This window comes from Eurytemora carolleeae, unplaced genomic scaffold (genome assembly GCF_000591075.1).
Source record: "Eurytemora carolleeae unplaced genomic scaffold, Eaff_2.0 scaffold108, whole genome shotgun sequence".
Lineage (NCBI taxonomy): Eukaryota > Metazoa > Arthropoda > Copepoda > Calanoida > Temoridae > Eurytemora > Eurytemora carolleeae.
The window spans coordinates 101,652-120,304 of NW_019396160.1; the positions used below are offsets into that span (position 1 = coordinate 101,652).

The 18,653-nt window shown below is 32.2% G+C and overlaps 2 protein-coding genes across 4 annotated transcripts in view; both read right to left on the reverse strand.

Moving 5' to 3' along the window:
- Positions 1 to 8,416, reverse strand: part of LOC111696792 (disks large homolog 5) — a 62,166-nt gene extending 53,750 nt beyond the window's left edge. Inside the window, exons 1-6 of the mRNA XM_023466527.1 lie at positions 8,212 to 8,416; positions 6,808 to 6,909; positions 6,207 to 6,260; positions 5,725 to 5,842; positions 2,925 to 2,997; positions 2,400 to 2,459 (exon numbers count right to left, since the gene is read on the reverse strand). Of these exons, the coding sequence (XP_023322295.1) occupies positions 2,400 to 2,459; positions 2,925 to 2,997; positions 5,725 to 5,842; positions 6,207 to 6,260; positions 6,808 to 6,909; positions 8,212 to 8,358 (554 nt within the window). The 5' untranslated portion in view covers positions 8,359 to 8,416. The remainder of the gene's footprint in view (positions 1 to 2,399; positions 2,460 to 2,924; positions 2,998 to 5,724; positions 5,843 to 6,206; positions 6,261 to 6,807; positions 6,910 to 8,211) is intronic.
- Positions 8,417 to 8,453: 37 nt separating this feature from the next.
- Positions 8,454 to 16,995, reverse strand: LOC111696783 (galactosylgalactosylxylosylprotein 3-beta-glucuronosyltransferase I). 3 transcript variants are annotated; one of them, XR_002764155.1, is made up of 12 exons: positions 16,909 to 16,994; positions 15,355 to 15,423; positions 14,496 to 14,669; positions 13,850 to 13,922; positions 13,214 to 13,313; positions 12,762 to 12,814; positions 12,117 to 12,187; positions 11,677 to 11,772; positions 11,441 to 11,545; positions 10,803 to 10,902; positions 8,912 to 9,541; positions 8,454 to 8,624 (listed from the first exon to the last, which is right to left on the reverse strand). XR_002764155.1 is itself a non-coding variant. In XM_023466512.1 (12 exons), exons 1-12 carry the CDS (start codon positions 16,928 to 16,930, stop codon positions 9,400 to 9,402), a joined length of 966 nt encoding a protein of 321 aa, XP_023322280.1. In that variant the 5' UTR covers positions 16,931 to 16,995; the 3' UTR covers positions 8,454 to 9,399. The 3 variants fall into 3 exon arrangements, 2 of the variants coding, with proteins under 2 accessions (XP_023322280.1, XP_023322279.1); XM_023466512.1 differs by having other exon boundaries at positions 8,454 to 9,419; positions 9,459 to 9,541; positions 16,909 to 16,995; XM_023466511.1 differs by having other exon boundaries at positions 8,454 to 9,541.
- Positions 16,996 to 18,653: the final 1,658 nt, after the last annotated feature.

An 18,653-nucleotide genomic window follows, 5' to 3' on the forward strand; every position in this document is an offset into this window, starting at 1 on the left:
TAAGATCAAGGTTGGGATTAAGGTTGGGATCCATTATTATTATTATCATTTTATATCATTATTTGCATCTTTAGTATCATATTATACCATTATCATCATCGTTATTATTATTTTGTATTATTATTATCACCCTTATTATCATTTTATATTATTATCATCATCGTTATTATCATTTTGTATTATTATCATCATCGTTAGTATCATTTGTATTATTGTGACCATCGTTATTATCATTTTATATTATTATCACCATTTTGTATTATTTTATTATTTATAGAATCTTTAAAATACTCAAAAATCATAAAATCATATTTTTTCCAATTCGTTTTGGTTTTAGAAAACAAAAATTATTTTCCCCATCGTATATTCAGATTATTTGAAGTGAAACTTCCCAAAGTAAATTAAGAACTGTAAGGCTAATTCTACTTAAAGGGATTGACTGTTAATGTAATTACAAGTGACCCTCCAGGGGGGCATGGCCGATTTACGTACCCTTTAAACCGCTATCTAATCAATAAAGCCACTTTTGTATAGAAACCTCAATTACAATAATCAATTTGAGATAATGTAGACATTTTATTTATTCATAATCAGACAAAGGTTTTAGATAGAAATTCAATTGAGATTATAACTATAGTGTCCTAAAATAAAGATAAAGGAATTGAGTTTTTGCCACAACCTCAAATTTTCTAATTTCTATATCTCTGGAACTAGGGGGTATAAACCTTTGATATTTCAAACTTAGATTATTTGATCTAACAGAATTAATAGTTTGAAATATCTAAGGTCTACGACATTGGGTTGCTAAGATATAGGGATAAGAATATTTAAGTTTGTGGCAAAAACTCAGTTCCTTTGAAAAAATGGAACGACAAGGATATTTTAATTGACCCTTTAATTAGGCGATATCAAAAACGATTGACAAACACACTTAAACTAATCTTATATCAAGAACTCGGGATTTTTCACACAACATTGAGGCGAATCTCAGACAAATAAATAATTCTTCGTGTAAAAAAAAATAATATCATTATAAAAAAATAGTGTTAATTTTTTTATTGAAGAAGCAAATCTATATAATTTTAATAAATGTCTTAGCTCATATATATATTAACTATAGCTGGCCAAACGGCTGAACTTTTTTTATAGGAAACCCATAGGCTGAAAAATTTTAAATTTGTTTTCCTTCATAATTAGATTTTTTTTTAAATAAGAACCTTTTAATTCCACGGGCAACGCCAGGTAATTTTTATACAAGCCTCAGCTAAATGTGAAGTATTTTTAGATCGGGGCGAGAGGGGGGGAAGGGAAGTATACAAATCTCAAATATATTCATATTGGCAATGGACGGATGTATAATGCATATATTGAAGAAATGACGAATGACAAGTATTATTGTTTGCCAACTAAAAGTTTGTACTTTCTTTCTTGTCTTCATGATGTATAAAGCGTCTCATTCGTCCAATAATGTATTAGATTATCTACATTCTACAAGTTTTGGACCCAAATTACGTCAATAGTTTTTTCTTCTCTCGAGTCAAAAACTTTTTCTCAATCTAAACAAAGTTGAAATTTTTTTTCAAAAAGGAATTGACAGGGATTTCTAAATATCTACACGCTGGTTCTAGACATAGTCTATTTTTCGAATCTGTAAAAAACTCAGGTGGCTTTGTTTTTAAAACCTACTTCATAGCTGAAGTGAACGGTGATGCACGATACCACACCACATCTCATGTGTAAGAATAAATAAATTCAAGCATTCAATAATTTGTATCAAAACCTCACAAGCAATAACTTTACATCGCATTTTGGTGAAATTGTATCTTTTAAAATGGTCGGAATTTATAAATGATAAGAACCAACGAACTAGTTGCCATCAAACAAGATTACCCACAAAGGATGAGCCTTGAAAAGACGACTGTAGAAAACTTGTTCTTTTTTACTTTAGTGGTTCATAGCAGCTGCAAACTGGCTTTATACATTTCAAAATCATTTATTGCACTATTAAAAGACCCAAATTTTCTATAATTGGAATTATTATTATAGAAAAGTTTTAGGTCGTCATTGAAGTGTCATCCTTTATGGGTAACCCTGTACCATCTCAAGAAATATTGACAACTGGAGTTGTTGTGATGCAATGGTGACAAGGTCCCATGCATGTAAGAGAGGGGGTGCAGACTATGGCCGCCATGAGCCACGCAAAATGACCCCCGGAGCCTCCTTATACGAAGAATCACCTCCAAGCGTGGAAACAGAATGGCGGAGGCTTGGAGGCGTAGCGTGAGGCGCGGAGACGGGACTTAAAGGTCATTTTACGTACCAGGAGGCTCCGGAGGTCATTTTGCGGAGCTTATGGCGGCCCTGGACCACCTCCTTTCCCCTAAAAACTAAAAACTTACTTCCGAGCAGTCTGAAGTTCATGAATTAACCGCTCAGGACTCTTCTCTATCTCACAGGATCTAAAAAGTTAAATTTTAAAACCAAAAAAAAAATACAAGTTTCGTTTTTAAGCCCGATGTCTTCCCATCTAAATAACATCATAATTTACAAATTTAAGACCCAGAAAACTTAAATACTCTCTCTAAAATGTTCACTGAAAAACCGAATTTACATTGAATTTTGTGCAATTTTTACTTAACTTAAGTTTACTTAAGTTTGGACCTAAGAAAATGAAAATATGTTAACAATACTCTCTGAAAAATGATATTGGAGAATTGGGGTTGTGAAATATTTTTTTTAATAGTAACATGCAATTTTATAAATGACCATATAATCTTTCATTTATGTTTGCATATTTCAATACATTTCGTAGATTATACCGAAGAAAAAGAAAATATATTAACATTACAGAAGTGCTAACCTCAATTAACCAACAGAAATGATAGGTTTGGCTAGTAATTTTTTAGTTTAATTTTTAATTCTACCTGGAGGATAAGGCTAGGGTTTTATCTCCTGCTGCTGCTATGCTATGGCTTCTAGTAATTGTAGAGTTGGCTCCTAGAGAAAATATGTTCAATACAAACTTGGTCTAGGTTTGTTTAGAAGATCCTGTCCTGTATCTACTCTTCAATCTAGGTTGGGATCTAGGTTTGATCTAGGTTGAGATCCAGGTTGAGATCTAGGTTGAGATCTAGGTTGGGTTCAGGTTGGGATCTAGGGTGAGATCCAGGTTGGAATAAAGGTTGGATCAAGGTTAGATCAAGGTTAGATCTAGGTTGGATCTAGGTTGGGATCTAGGTTGGGATCTAGGTTGGGATCTAGGTTGGGATCAAGGTTGGGATCAAGGTTGGGATTAAGATTGGATCAAGGTAGGATCAAGGTAGGATCAAGGTAGGATCAAGGTTAGATGTATGGTTGGGATCCAGGTTAAGATCAAGGTTGGGATTAAGGTTGGGATCCAGATTGGGATCCAGGTTGGGAAACGGGTTGAGATCCAGGTTAAATCAAAGTTGGAAATGAGATTGGGATCCAAGTTGGCCGTCTAGGTTACATCAAGGTCGGGATCAAATTCAAATTAAACCTTGTCAACTTGAAGTAATCCTAGATGTTTAAATTTTGGCTTGTCACACTTTTTGGATTGTTTGCATCAAAAAACTCTGCGAAAATTTTTAATTTATTTATTTATTTATATCTACTGTATGAAAAGAAAGCTTCTTGAGTCAAGTAACAGCGAAATGTTAAAATTTGTAATTAGAACGCACTAGTATTGAGGAATAATAATACATAACAAAAATAAAAATATATAAATTAATTTAATTAAGTTTACTGTTTAGGTCCTAGTATTTACTTGAAATATAGAAATATCAATATTATTGTCTAAATTTATAAGGCACTAGCTTGGGAACACAGCAACTGCCAAGGTTACTAAAAGTTACTTCCGCCGTTTACCCGCACTTGACAGATTTTACCGGGTACCTATATTTTAGCTATTAAAGTCGACCCACTCAACTTCAAATCTTTAAACCAAGCAAAGAACATTCCTGTGGGTCTCCCGAGATCCCCAATACAAATTTGAGGCATATCAGTCCAGGGGTTCCTGAGTTATGATCGGACAAACAAACAGACAGACAAACAGAGATTACAACTTTATAGATATAGATAGATGCCTAACTACAGCACATATGTTTAAAGTCTAATGTCTACAAAAGCAATTCTTTATTTTTCTAATTTTAATGACTCCTCCCAGCCCCCCCCCCCCCCTCGGGATTGCACAGTAGGGTACCAGGGGGTTAGCAGTATTGAGTTTATACCATAAATCTCTAAAACTCAAGTCAAGTAAGGCTCGTTCGCTTTTAAGCAATTTTTTTAGAGAAGTGTCAAAGTGATGTTGCGTTGAACATCTAAAATCAGACAGAAAACTGGTGATTTCTACGAGAACTCTTAAAATGGGTATTTTCTACACGAATCAGAGACGATACCCATTAACGCTCCAAAATATTCAATTAATGGTTGTTAGAATCTATTAATCATCCGGAATCCGTTGTAATTTCGTGTAAAAGTTTTTTTTCAATCCATACGTCTCTACATGTAAACTTCTTACACTATGACCTTTCTAATGTACACAATATTGTGAAGTTACAAGATCCCAAGGATGTAATGCAAGGGTAGTTATTTCAGAAGTGTACACATCTTTTGTACTGCAGTGTACTGTCTCTGTGCGGCAATGTAAACACAAGACGGATGTCAAAGCCTGAGATGGGATCCATCTTTCACATAAAAAGTCAATGAAATATTCTGGTCATAGGAAACTATTATGTGAAATATCAAAATTATCAAAATTTAATGCTTTAAACCTCCTCGGATACTAAACGAACACTGATGCATCTTTTCTCGTTTACAAATTCCGCCCAAAGAGAACTGGTTTCAATATGTACGCAGAGTATAAACGACCGCAATTAACTTTCCTTGCATTACACCCTTGCAGGATCCATTCAAGGATAAATATATGAACGGGAAAAGTAATAATAAATTAAAATCATTATAAATAAATGCACGCTACAATCAGAATATATTCATTTTGTCCATGATTTTGATCCTGATTTTGGAGAAACTATGCGTAAAAAGTCAACCTCTAGAAAGTTGCACTTCGCACAAATATAGACTTTCCGATGGGGTATCTCTCTTGAAACCCAAAAAGTTGAAAATATTACGATGGAACTATATATGCTAAAAAGAGCAACACAAAACAAGTAAAAAAAATACTGGATGAAAAAAAACTGTAAAAATCTATTCTGTAAACTACACTATAAACCTTTAAATATTCTTCTACATTTGCTGTCAGAAACAGTTCTCTTGACAGGATGATCTGCCGAAAATAAGAAATAAGTCATTAAAAAAAAATTTCTAAAAAATTACTAAAAATAATTATTTTGATAAGTTTGAATTGTCTAGATATTAATTACTTTTGGAGAATACAGGGAGTATGCTATAAAGGTACTATAAGCGTAATTTTAAGTGACCCTTTATGCGAGGATGGCAATGCCCGATTCACAACTGAGACATAAAACCTTAATCTGATCAATAATTTTTCTAGGTTTAAAAGTATTAACTTTTGATAATTTCTTTATGTTTTCCTGTGGTATAAATGCACTAGTTTTTACTACATAATTTAAATTGATTACTAATTTATACTTGACGAGACAATGCTTTTAAGGATCCCATTGTGAATCAGCATTGTCATCTTTGTATAGAGGGTACACTGGTACAGTCCTTTAAATATTCTACCTGATTTGGAGATGGTTGGAACAGTATCCGAATTTGTCCTATGGTGGTATGTAGAAGAGTCCAAGGAGGAGTGGGGGGAGTTGGAAAGGGAGAGGTGACGGTATGCTCCATCTCTCTCCTTGAACATCGTCAAATCAAATTTAAAATCAAAATTTAAATTTAATTTTCTTGGTTTAGTCTGAGAAAAGGCCATAATGAAAAATACCCCCCCCCCCTTAACAATCTAATTTTAGAGACAAAAAAATGGAAATTAAAATAAAAATTTATTGGTATAGCCCAAAAAAGAGCATGATCAAGAATACATTCCCCCCCCNTGGACCCCCCCCCCCCTCCTTGTCCCTTAAAAATTAACATTTCATAGAAAAAGAAATGTACTCTTACAGATAAAAAACCAACCATGCCTTTATCAAAAATCTTAAAACTGAAAAAACATATATTTGTGAATTATTTTAGTTGATCAGATGAAAAAAGTAAATATTAACCTGAGATATTCTTTTCAAATCCTTCTTTAGCATATCCCTCTCATGGGTTACCAGCTGAAAAATATCACACTGTATCGAACAAATATTGTCTTCAAAGGAAAAAGAAAATGCGGAAAATACAGAAATCTGTAATCTAGTAGTTGTAATGTCTGTTTGTTTGTTTGTAAGTCCGATCCCTAGACCGATTTGCCTCAAATTTTGATTGGGAAACTCGGTTGAACCATGTTAATGTTCTTAGCTTGGTTTAAAATTCTAAAACAAAGCTGTGTTCCAAAGCTAGAATATTAAAAATATTCAACATGTAAGTTTAGTGTCAAACGATATTTACTTCTTATTTGTAAAAATAAAATTATGGGAAAATATACTGAAATATTTAAAATAGTTCAGCATCTTTATGTCCTGCATATTTAAAATTCCTTTAATATTTAACCAGAATTTTCATTTTGATTTCATTTGGTTTTGGTTAGATTAAGCCAATTTCACGTAAAAGCGCTGCGGCTAAGACAAGCTCGGAGCCGAGCGCTGCTGTGTTCTTGTATATTATGTTGTTGGTCTCAAGGTTCCGTGATATTAGGGTGTCTCAGAGTCAACATTTTCCTACCTTTAGCTGAGCTTTAAGCAGTGTAATATTGCTTTGTTGGTAATCAAACTCATCAGAGCGGAGTGGAGATAGAGGAGCCGGGGAGTAGATTACCAGACCCTCCTGACAAAATAAAACTTGAAATACCAGTATTTATAGGGACTGTTACCTAGTTTTAAAGGGACTGTACGCATAATTTCAAGTGACCTTACATTTATAGAGTGGCATGTCTGATTTACGACGATACCCTTTAAACCTTTGTCTGATCAAGGATTTCGTATGTATCCTTTTTTATATAGCGGGAAGTGAAGTGCGAAGAAACCATGCAATTAGTGTACAGTGTACACTGCAGGGTGGCCAAAACTTTTTTGAACCCATCCGTACAAAAATCCGTACATTTTCAGAAGAAATCCGTACAATCCGTACAATTTTCGAAAAACAATCCGTACAATCCGTACAATTTTTTTTAAAAAAATCCGTACAATCCGTATCATGAAAAATTTGCTGAAATGAGTGAAAATTTAAAAAAAACGGTGTATTTTCCAGGATAAAATCCGTACAATCCGTACAATTTGAAAACAAATCCGTACAATCCGTACAATCCGTACAATCCGTACAATTTTAGGGTTAAAAAAAAATCAATCCGTACAATCCGTACATTTTGGCCACCCTGACACTGTAACCTCGAGTCTCCTGGCACTTCAGGGTATCTACCTCATCGTTCTTCCAACAAAGGTTTAAATGGTACCATTGTAAATCGGACATGCCTATCGATAAATGAAAGGTCAATTGAAATTACGCTTACTGTCCCTTTAAATGATCTCTCATTTCAAGATTGCAGGCCCGATCAAGAATAGTTTTCTATCTGAGTACCAATGTTGAAGATATCGGAATATTGCCCATATGAGCAAGTCACTTTTACAGAAACTCCAAAAATAAAAATAATTTTCTTTTAACTAGAAAAGCTATTATCAGGCAAAAGTTTAAAGAGTGTACTGTTGTTAATGGAACATGCCCCTTTTCTAACGGAGGGGTGTCATTTGAAATTACGTCACATTCTCATTAATCACTATTATTATTATTAACAATCAACCTACAGACAAAAAGACCTGTATGACATTCTTCAGGGGTAAAATTAATTAATTGGGAGGCAAGGGTTTACATTTTTCAGTAGGACCCCCCCCCCTCATCAGATGAGGGGGAAATGATTTATTTTCCCTAAAAATCATATATTTTTCCCAATCCAGCGAAAAAATTATTTTTAAAAAAAGGGTTAGTCTTCTCCCAAAAAGGGTCCGTCTTCTCCCAATCCTATTTATACGCCCCTAAGTCCTTGAAATGAATAAACTCAAATATTGAATGAAACTTTATATGTAATTTTACAAAAACACTTAAAATATATTTTTTAAGTGAGACATGTTCTACCTGGTTTTCACCCATCATCATCAACTCACGTTCCCGGTCCCGTTCTCGCTCCCAATCCCTTTCCCGATCCCGATCTCTATCTCTGTCTCGATCTCGATCCCTATCTCGATCTCTTTCTCTATCTCTACCACCACTGGCGTCTCCCATTTTTCAGGTTATCTATCCTTCTGTATTCAACATTCTGAAACATAAAAATAATAATAATAATAACAATAATAAACTATGAATAATAATCATATTAAAGGGACTGTAAGCGTAATTTCACGTGACTCTCCGATATTAATGCCCAATTTACAACGGAACCCTTGAAACCTTCATCTTATAAAAATTGTGGAAGAAAAATCGAACATTGTCATCTTAGCATGGAGGGTCACTTGAAATTACGCGTACAGTCCCATTAAGCATTGGCAGATCTAAAAAAATTGTAACAATAATAATAACCGGTCAACTATCGACATTCATTGAAAAATCAGAGTTGTAATCTGCTATTCAACAATTAACAAATAAAAATTTCAACATGAAATATTATGACTAAAATGTATTACAGATCAGAAAATAATATCGGTTTAAGATAAAGACAATAAAAAAATACAGTATTAAAAGAGCTAAATATTTCCTAAAAATCATTTTTGTAATAATGGTTTTTTGAGGTAAAATATAAAATTTACTAAATACAAAAATCTCATTTTCAAATTTGCACCTGAAGTCAGAGGGAGGGGAAGTCTAAAAATATACCACGGCTGATTGATGAATCCTAAGGCCGAATTTAATGAATTTGAACCGCGTCGCTGAACCGCCAATCACCGGTTCAAATCGCGCGCTAGCTCAAATCTCGAAACAATGATTAAAATTTCAAGTTAACAAGCCTAAACGCAATTCAAATTCATTAAATTCTGCCTCTGGCACATGAAAATATTACAGCTGCTGTTAATCAACAGTTACAAAAGTTATCGACGTGAGTGTTAAATAATATTTTATCACAGTATGATACGGTAGACATTGTGACTTTGATTGCCATTACTCGAACTATATTCGTAGTTCTATGCCAGTATCTTAACTATATCTATAGAATCATAATTTTATGCCAGTATCTGAGCTTTATCTATAGAATCATAGTTTTATGCCAGTATCTGAACTATATCTATAGAATCATAGTTCTATGCCAGTATCTGAACTATATCTATAGAATCATAGTTCTATGCCAGTATCTGAACTATATCTATAGAATCATAGTTCTATGCCAGTATCTGAACTATAACCATAATGTTTCAAGAACCAATCCTCTCTGTTAAGGTTCAAAGCTTGCGTACGAGTATGCCACACTAACACCCTAATAAAAGAAAATATTTAAGGGCCTTTCAAAGTAATTTTAAGTGTCCTCATGACCCAAATTTGTTGGTCTATTCGAAAGAGTTTATTCTTGTCCTTATTCAGATTTTTTTTATCTTTTTTTAGATTTATTTTTAAGATTTACAATGAGGAACATTTCGTTGATTTTAGTTTTTAAAAACAATGATTCTTCTCAAATGGATGGATACTTTAAAATTACGTGGATAGTCCCTTTAAACAGTTTTGGATCAATATTTCATCTTTCAAAAATATGTCAAATAAATAGGTTTTTTTGATTAAAAAAAGGATCTTTAAAAAAATTTAAATTCTGTTTTTGAAAAGCTAAATTGAGATTATATATGATTTGAATAGATTTGAATGTTGTTTCCAAAATAGCCAACAATGAATGAAACAAAACAAATATTTTGAAATATCTTAAAATGAAACAAAAACAAATATCATGAAATATATTGAAATTAGAAAATCAAATTTCTTGAAATATCTTAAAATTAGACAAAAACAAATATCTTGAAATATCTTAATAAAAAACAAAAACAAATATCTTGAAATATCTTAAAATGGAAAAAAAAAACAAATATCTTGAAATATCTTTAAATTAAACAAAAACAAATATCTTGAAATATCTTAAAAAACAAAAATAAATATTTTGAAATATTAAACAAAAACAAATATCTTGAAATATCTTAAAATTAAACAATCAAAAAATATCTTGAAATATCTTAAAATGAAACAGAAAAAAATATCTTGAAATATCTTAAAATTAAACAAAAACAAATATCTTGAGATATCTTAAAATTAAACAAAAACAAATATCTTGAAATGTTGAGAAACACTTCATACAGTGTGCACTGTGGATTGTACATCTTACTAATCAAAACTTTGAATAATCAAAAGATTTATACAATTAAATACTAAAAATATTGGTTTTTTTAACGACCAGTTCAATTTGAACTTCTAGAGAACCCCCGACAAATTATACAAAATGTGCAGAAACCATAACAAATTATAAAAAATGTGCAGAAACCATGACAAATTATAAAAACAGTGCAGAAACCATGACAAATTATAAAAAATGTGCAGAAACCATGACAAATTATAAAAAATGTACAGAAACCATGACAAATTATAAAAAATGTGCAGAAACCATGACAAATTATAAAAAATGTGCAGAAACCATGACAAATTATAAAAAATGTGCAGAAACCATGACAAATTATAAAAAATGTGTAGAAAAAGGTAACCTTCCAACGGCCACAGGTTCAAGTTGGTCTAATGAAACCAACTGAAATAAGAACTCAGACTCCTGATGTCCGACTTTCACCTGCTCCAAGAACTTTACGTCTAAAACAAAAAATTATATCCCTGGGGCCACAATATTTTCCAGACTTTATTAATTTAAATTCAAACCCAACTTTATTTACCCGCCTGGAGACTAAACGCGCGTTAAACATTTGGCATTCCAGGCCGCATGTTAATGCGCTGTACCGTAAGGGAGTTCCATGTCTGTTTCCTTTTCCGGCCTGTCTATCATTATCATTAATCCACTTAATCAATTAGTTTTAGCCATTTTGATCGGATAAAGGGTATTAATCATAAATCCCATATTTTTAAACAATTACAATATTACATACAACCTATTAATAACTAGCTTCTTTAGAAACCCAACTATCTCGGAAACTAAACTTATTCTATAAAAGTCAACCCACTCAATTTAGAACTTTTAGATCTAGATAAGAACATTCTCTCATTTCAAAGTGTGGATAAGATGCAGATCACAGAGGTTCTCCAGAGTTTCTCAATCAAAATTTAAGGCAAATCGGTCAAAGGGTTCATAAAAAAAGATTAATACTTTATATATTTATATCATATAATTACAAACCTGTGTGCTTTAAAAAGTACTGAAGGTTGATGGCAAACCCCGCCATGTCAACAGCAAACGGTCGTTCATTCCCCCAACCAACCTCCCATCCAACCACTTTACCACCTGAACAAGGATCCACATTTCAATCACCAGGAGAGTAAAACAGTGGTTCATATAATTTAATAAAATGCGATTCCAAATCTTTTTAAGACAAAAAAAAATTTTAAAATGCGACATTTTTAGAAATGACTCACCAGATACTTGTGGTTTCTCGACTTTAACTCCTCCCACGAGACCGACAGGAAGGACGGAAACCCGTTTAGTGCCTCGGATCTCTTCAAACAGATCAACTGGATTAAAAAACTTTATTTTCTATTTTTAGCTGTCAAAATTGTTTTGATTTTTTAAGTTTTTGGGACAAAAAAATAAATAAAATAATAATAATAAAAAAAATACACTTTTTAAAGTAACATTTTGGTTTAAAGTTGAAAATTGCTGATTGAATTTACTTTTTTATCAATAATTTTACTACTATCGATCAAGCAAAGAAACTTGGCAAATCTTAATGATTTTCAAAGAAAAAAAATGTTAGGAAAAAAGTGAAATTCTACGATTTTGAGTCCATAGCCGGACAAAAATCTAAACTTGGTCGACTTATATGAGAGTATCAAGATAGAAGAAATATCAAATTTTCCTGAATAAGTATTGTCGTCGTCGGCAAAATAAATGATTCCTTCTTTATTTTTCTCATTTTCCTTTAGCCAACTAATTTTTTATATATATATATCAATCAATTACTAAATTAGCTTCTATCAAATATAAAGTAGTGGTTAGGCTTTATGCTTTTATCTTTAATGGATAAAAACTTGGATCCCAAAATATTTAGAAAAATATTTTCTCCAATGAAGCACAACTACTTTAAACAATTTCGCAAAACTTAAATTAAGAGTAAAAGGTAATAAAAACGAGATTGAATCAATTTCAAAATGAGAATTTTTTAAGATTTTCAAAATCTTGGAATAATTACAAATGATAAATCTCTTTTCTCCCGAAACGGATACAGGAACCGAATCCAGGAACTGGATCCAGATCTGGATTAAATTGGAAATAATCTGAGTTAAAGAAATATGTCTGGATTCTATCCACTCTGTAAGCTATGATTGATTGATTGATCAATTGACTGATTGATTGACTGTAAAAATCCGAATTGGTTAAAAGTATTCTGTAAATTGCACACTTCAAAGTAGGAAATATATTTCAAAGTTTTTCTACATCATCATCATTCCGACTGAGAAGCTTGATTTTTACTGATTGATTGATTGATTGATTGATATATTGCCTAAGTGCTAGATTTCTCTGAAAAACCCCTCTAGGCTTGCTCCACCACTTATCCTAAGATAAGAGATTATTGTTAAGAGATTAAAGCCCCAAAACTTGAGATTTAAGACACACCACTTCTAATGATCTACAGATCCTAATATTCCAGCGCATCTCAGTAACAACTCTAAACCTCATGTATTCAGAAGATAACCCTGAGGCACCGGATCATTCAGACCCCAACAATCCCAGAGAAGACGTCAAACTGTCGCTCTTAAGGAAACAGCGGCTTTCAAAAGAGGTCATATAAAATCTGCAAGATGGCAGGAAGGCCTCCTGCCATCGATGCGAGTCACAACCAAGCATATTGAAAACCAAACAATGTGATCCTGAACGCTGCATAGTATCGTTTTATGAGTGTAGCATTTTTCTAGTATAATCCCCCGTTTACTCCAATTTTAGTTAATTTTGTACCTTAGGTTTAAGTTTCATCTTGGCAGGAGTCTGAATATTAAGATGAGTAGAAGGTTTGGGGAAGCTCGTTAATAGATTCTTCACAAGGTCAGTTTTAGAACTAGAAAAAATTCTTGGGTTCAGACAATACAAGGGTTTTTACATACAATTTAATTTTTTTTTGTTTTTCTACTTTTATCCATTATCATTTTGTTTATAATGTACTAGCTGAAGTGCTCAGGTATGCCAATGGAATTTAGAAAAAAAATTAAATATTAAATTAAAAGAGTAAATAAATTAAATTTAAAAATATGCTTTTTTCCAATTTTTTTTAGCTAATTTGGTCCAGCCGTTTAGCCAGCTACAGCTTACAAATAATTATATATATACATATATATATGAGCGAATAGCTTTACCATATAGATTACTGTATAATGAATTAATTAGTGGTCGGCGTTTATATCAATACTATAAAAACGACTTTCTTTTCTGTTTTGAAGATTTCTGGCAAGCTTTTATACAGCAGAGACATATAAACTTGTAAACAAAGAAAATTCATTGTGAAGATGATATTTGATTAATATTAATGAAATATTTATTTTTTTATTTATTTTTATTTTTGGTTATATGCTGTGCACTAAATTGAAAATACCCTACCTTGAATCTTCAACAATTATCCAGTGAAGATTAGGAACAAGGGTAAATGCATTCATAAGACGGGTCAACTCAGCTAGAAATAGAATAGGTAGATCAGATTCTAAGATTTTATGTCTGACAATAAAACTTAATGACACCCATACAACAGTAAGTATTTCCAAATTCATTTCCAGCCCTTTCATGTTACTTTTTCTCTTTTATTTCAAATTTTTTTCAACTTTTTAAAACTTTCCAAGTTTTTTTAAATAATTTTTTTTCAACTTTTTTACTTTTTTTCTTTAAATCTTTCGGGGTAGTTTCAACAACCCATACAAAAGTAAGTCCTTCCAAAGTCATGTCCAGCCCTTTTTTATAACTTTTTTTTCATTTTTTTAAAACTTTTAAAGAATTTTTTATCAACTTTTACCTTTTTTTCAAATATTTCTGGGTAGTTTTGTAAAAATATTTATTCACACTTATCTTTGTTTATCTCCTTTTAAAATTTTTTAAATATGTGTTAGGTCATTAAAAACGTTTTAATAGACTTTATTTATGTATTTTTTGGAACACTTGTTAAGCACATTTGGGCTAAATTTTAAAGCCTTTTCCTTTGAGCAGAAGATTTTTCTGATTTGATCTAAGAGCGGGAGGGGGGGGGGGGGGTTACCTTTTTGAACTGGTCTAGTGTATGTCGGAGTTATCACATAAATAATTGGTATCGAGGTATCAACTTCATGAGTCTGTATCCTGTGTATCTTGGCTCTAAGTGTCTGTATCTCCTGGTTGAGTTTGAATACTGTATCATTGTGCTCAGTCTGGGCCTGGAGAAGTAACCATATTCCTTCAACAGGTCAACAATACATTTTTAAAGGGACTGTTAACGTTTTTCCGGGTCACCATTTCTTGTGTGGCTTTAACCAAGGGTTCTCTTTAAATGTTTAAAGCGAAACATTAATTACGGAAATAACTAAAAGTTATTTTTTGTTTAAACTTTAACTTTTTTCAATCTTCGAAACTTTTATTTTACATTTTTTTACTAATTTTCTAATGTTTTTTTGTGCTCAGTAAATTATTATTAGATTAGATCAGATTATAAGGCTACATTTCAACCCAGAAGTGAATTTACTTTAACAAGAATGAGATTTGGCCTTAAAGCTTTTTAAATTTCTGACTTTTCCCCTTTGAACAATTAACATAAGATAAGATAAGGGAAGAATCTAAAAACCCCCCCATCTTGGAGAGCCCAGTCCGCCATCGGGGCTAACTCCAACTCCCATGAGCTCTGGCCCCCCCCCGGCTCCCATACATCCATGGGAAGATGCTCATAAGGATTCATAAGGAAGTGAAATCTGCAAGAGGCCCCAATGCTACCATTTGAGAAAGTGAAAAATCAAATTTAATCAAATCAATTCAGACCAGACTCTCAGGGTGCCCTCCCCCCACGGCCCACTCTGCAAACCCGAGATGACTTTACTAAATCAGGTCTTCAGAAAGGTAAAATATTTCAAAATTATTGTTCACTGTTCCTATGAGAATAGAAGAGACTAGAAGACCAGCATAGATTTGTTTCATCCTGTTTCGTCTCCAACACATCCCTAGTCATGAAATTAAATACATGAAAAATTATTTTTAAAATTTGTTGTTCAAATTCTACAACATTTGATTCAGCGGTTTCTTCCGGGAATTTTATCCTTGGTTTGGTGGATCCCACCTAAAAGGAAGTATCCATAATTCAATTTTAGAGGAACGTATTCAATTTCAAGAGGAACGTATCCAGTTCTAATAGGAACGTTTTCAATTCTAAGAGGAACGCATCCAATTCTAAGAGGAACGTATCCAATTCTTAGAGGAACGTATCCAATTATAAGAGGAAGTATCCATTATCCAATTCTAAGAGGAACGTATCCTATCCTAAGAGGAACGTATCCAATCCTAGGAAAGTATCCAATCCTAAAAGAAATGTATCCAATTCTAAAAGGCAGATATCCAATCCTAAGAGGAATGTATCCAATCCTAAGAGAAATGTCTCCAATTCTAAAAGGAACGTAATCCTAAGAGAAACGCATTTAATTCTAAGAGGAACGTATCAAATTCTAAGAAGAACGTATCCAATCCTAAGAGGAACGTATCCAATCCTAAGATGAACATATCCAATCCTAAAAGGAACGTATCCAATCCTAAGATGAACATATCCAATCCTAAGATGAACATATCCAATCCTAAGAGGAACGTATCTAATCCTAAGAGGAACGTATCCAATCCTAAGATGAACATATTCAATCCTAAAAGGAACGTATCTAATCCTAAGAGAAACGCATTTAATTCTAAGAGGAACGTATTGATCATTTTCTACTATTGGAGAAAACTAATAAAATTATAAAAATATTGTTGGGATTGAATCTCTTTATCTCGTTTAAACTAAATTACTACTGATAACATAATTATTTTATTTGCTTCAAAAATTTAAATAAAGAGATACATTACTATTTTCTAGACACATGGTTGTAATGTAGTTATCAATTCGCTTTTTCCTAAATGCATATTAAAAATAAAGTTTGGATTTCCAAAAGAATAATCGACCTTTTTTTCGAGGAAAAATTATTTAATTTTGACCCCTTATAAACCTCCCTAGGGACATGAGATATACAACAACAAAAACATACTATTAATAACATTCTATTTTATAAAAATATACTTTATTTTATAAAAATAAACTTGGGAAAGATATAAAATTTCATCAGGGGCACTGGTCTCCCAAAATAGGGGTAATATTTATACTATTTAAACAATTTTTTTTCACGGACTGTTCTTTAAATGTTTACTAAAAAAGAAACTATTATTTCAGTACAATCATAATTAGACAGACTTGGAGTTAATTTTGAATTAATCAGACGACTTCACAACCTAAATTTACAAATACGATTAATTACACGATTATAACAAAAAAGCCCTAGTCCTGCCAATTCAAAATTGTTGTCTGTCTTTATTAGGCGTTTAGAATTACCAGAGAATATATATGTAAAGTCATCTGTTTAACTGTCAATTAATTCCGGATCTTTCTGGTTATCACTGTATTTTACCTCGAATACCAAATGCTCCCATCACATTCTACATTGTTCTGAAAAAAAAATTTAATGAAAACGTTTTTATTTTATCATTCAATCTCCTTCTTTTTCTTCTTTTTCTTCTTTTTTTCTTTAGTTTCCTAGAAATCAGCAAATATGAAACTTATAAAGTAAAGGGGGGGGGGGGCAATTCAACACTTTGTGAAACCAAATTTGTACAAGCTAAAATAGAAGGCTGAAATTTTGCATGCAGCCTCGAATTGTGGTCATCTACATGGATCACAAAGAAAATTTGAGATCGAAGGTCATTAACCTCCTTTTTGACCTCCATGAACTTAAAAAAATACGGGAAAATACCACTTTTAACACTCTATTTCAATTATTTTAAGCTTATCAGACATGTTTTCATATTTTTTGCTTCCACATAAGTCATACGCTAATATAGACACATATATTCGACCTCCTTTTTGAGCTCCCTTCGATAATGACCTCCAAAAATGGTAAATGAAAATAAGTCACAAGAGGTATCAAGTCATAAGTTTTTCGGTGTTCTGATTCCATTCTGATACCCCTTTCTGATCATATGATCCTGAAAATCGTGACCTCCAAAATTAACTTACCTTTGGAGGTCAAAAAAATAAAATCAATGAAAAAAAACCATGTGAAGTATCAAATTATAGGAATTTTGGTGTTTCGATTCCATTAGAATTCCCCTTTTAGACCTCAGAAGGTTCTTAAGGCATTTTACCTCATATATTAATGACCTCCAGAGGTCAAAGTATAAAATCAATCATAATAAGTCATGAGAGGTATCAAATCATAGGTTTTTTGGTATTGATTACAGTCTGATCCCTTTTGGAACTCGGATAGTTCTAAAGGTTGCTGACCTTTAAATATCAATGATCTCCAGAGGTCTAAATTATGAAATCAATGAGAATGGGGCATTTTATGTATCTTTTCATTGTTTTATCTGAACCCAATACTAAAATTTTTTTAACTCTTAGAGTCCTGAATGTTTTTGATCTTTAATATTTTTAATCTTCAATATGTTTGATCTCAAAAGGTCAAAATTCAGAATCACCATGAACATGGATCATGTCAGGTATTAAATCATGGTTTATTTGCTGCTCTGAGTTCATTCTGAGGAGCCTTTTTGTCTTCAAATGATTATAAAATCGCCGACCCCAGATGGATATGACCTCAGGCTCTAAACCCTAAAATCAGTAAAAAAGATCAAGTTATGTATCAAATCATAGGGAGGCCCCTTTTTAACATAAGAATAAATATATTATATTCAGTGAGTGTGAGTTAACTTTTTCTCGGACCTAGTTGGTGAGGATTCAAAATGCGATTCATTCTACATTTTCTGCATTTAATTAATTCATAGTTTACAATTTACACGTCATTACCATAAAACTAGTGCATAGTATTTTCTTTCTAATGTCAGGAATATGCAGAACTGGCAGATTTATTTCAATTTTCTTCGTAGATTTTCTTAATGAGACTTAAAATTTAAATTGAAAAGTTATACATAAAACATCTTAGCTAATGTTCAATTCTTTTAACTATTTAAAGGAAACAACAAATCCGTTTTAAAACTTCTCTCTGAGGCATGAATCTCTTGTTGATTCAGTGTTATTAACATATAAGATTTGATACCTCACATGACTTATTTTCATTGATTTCATATTTTGACCTCTGGAGGTCATTGATATCTGGAGGTCAAATGCCTTCAGGATCATCTGAGGTCGTCAAAAAGG

Bases quoted from the DNA above. Each gene is read 5' to 3' on its own strand.
- LOC111696783 (XM_023466512.1), bottom strand. From the start codon at position 16,930: ATGGGAGCATTTGGTATTCGAG. The intron at 13,923-14,495 runs GTAACCCCCCCC...TTCTATTTCTAG, and splicing joins CACTAGACCAGTTCAAAAAG to CTGAGTTGACCCGTCTTATG. The intron at 11,773-12,116 runs GAAAATTTGATA...TTTTTAATCCAG, and splicing joins CGACGACAATACTTATTCAG to TTGATCTGTTTGAAGAGATC.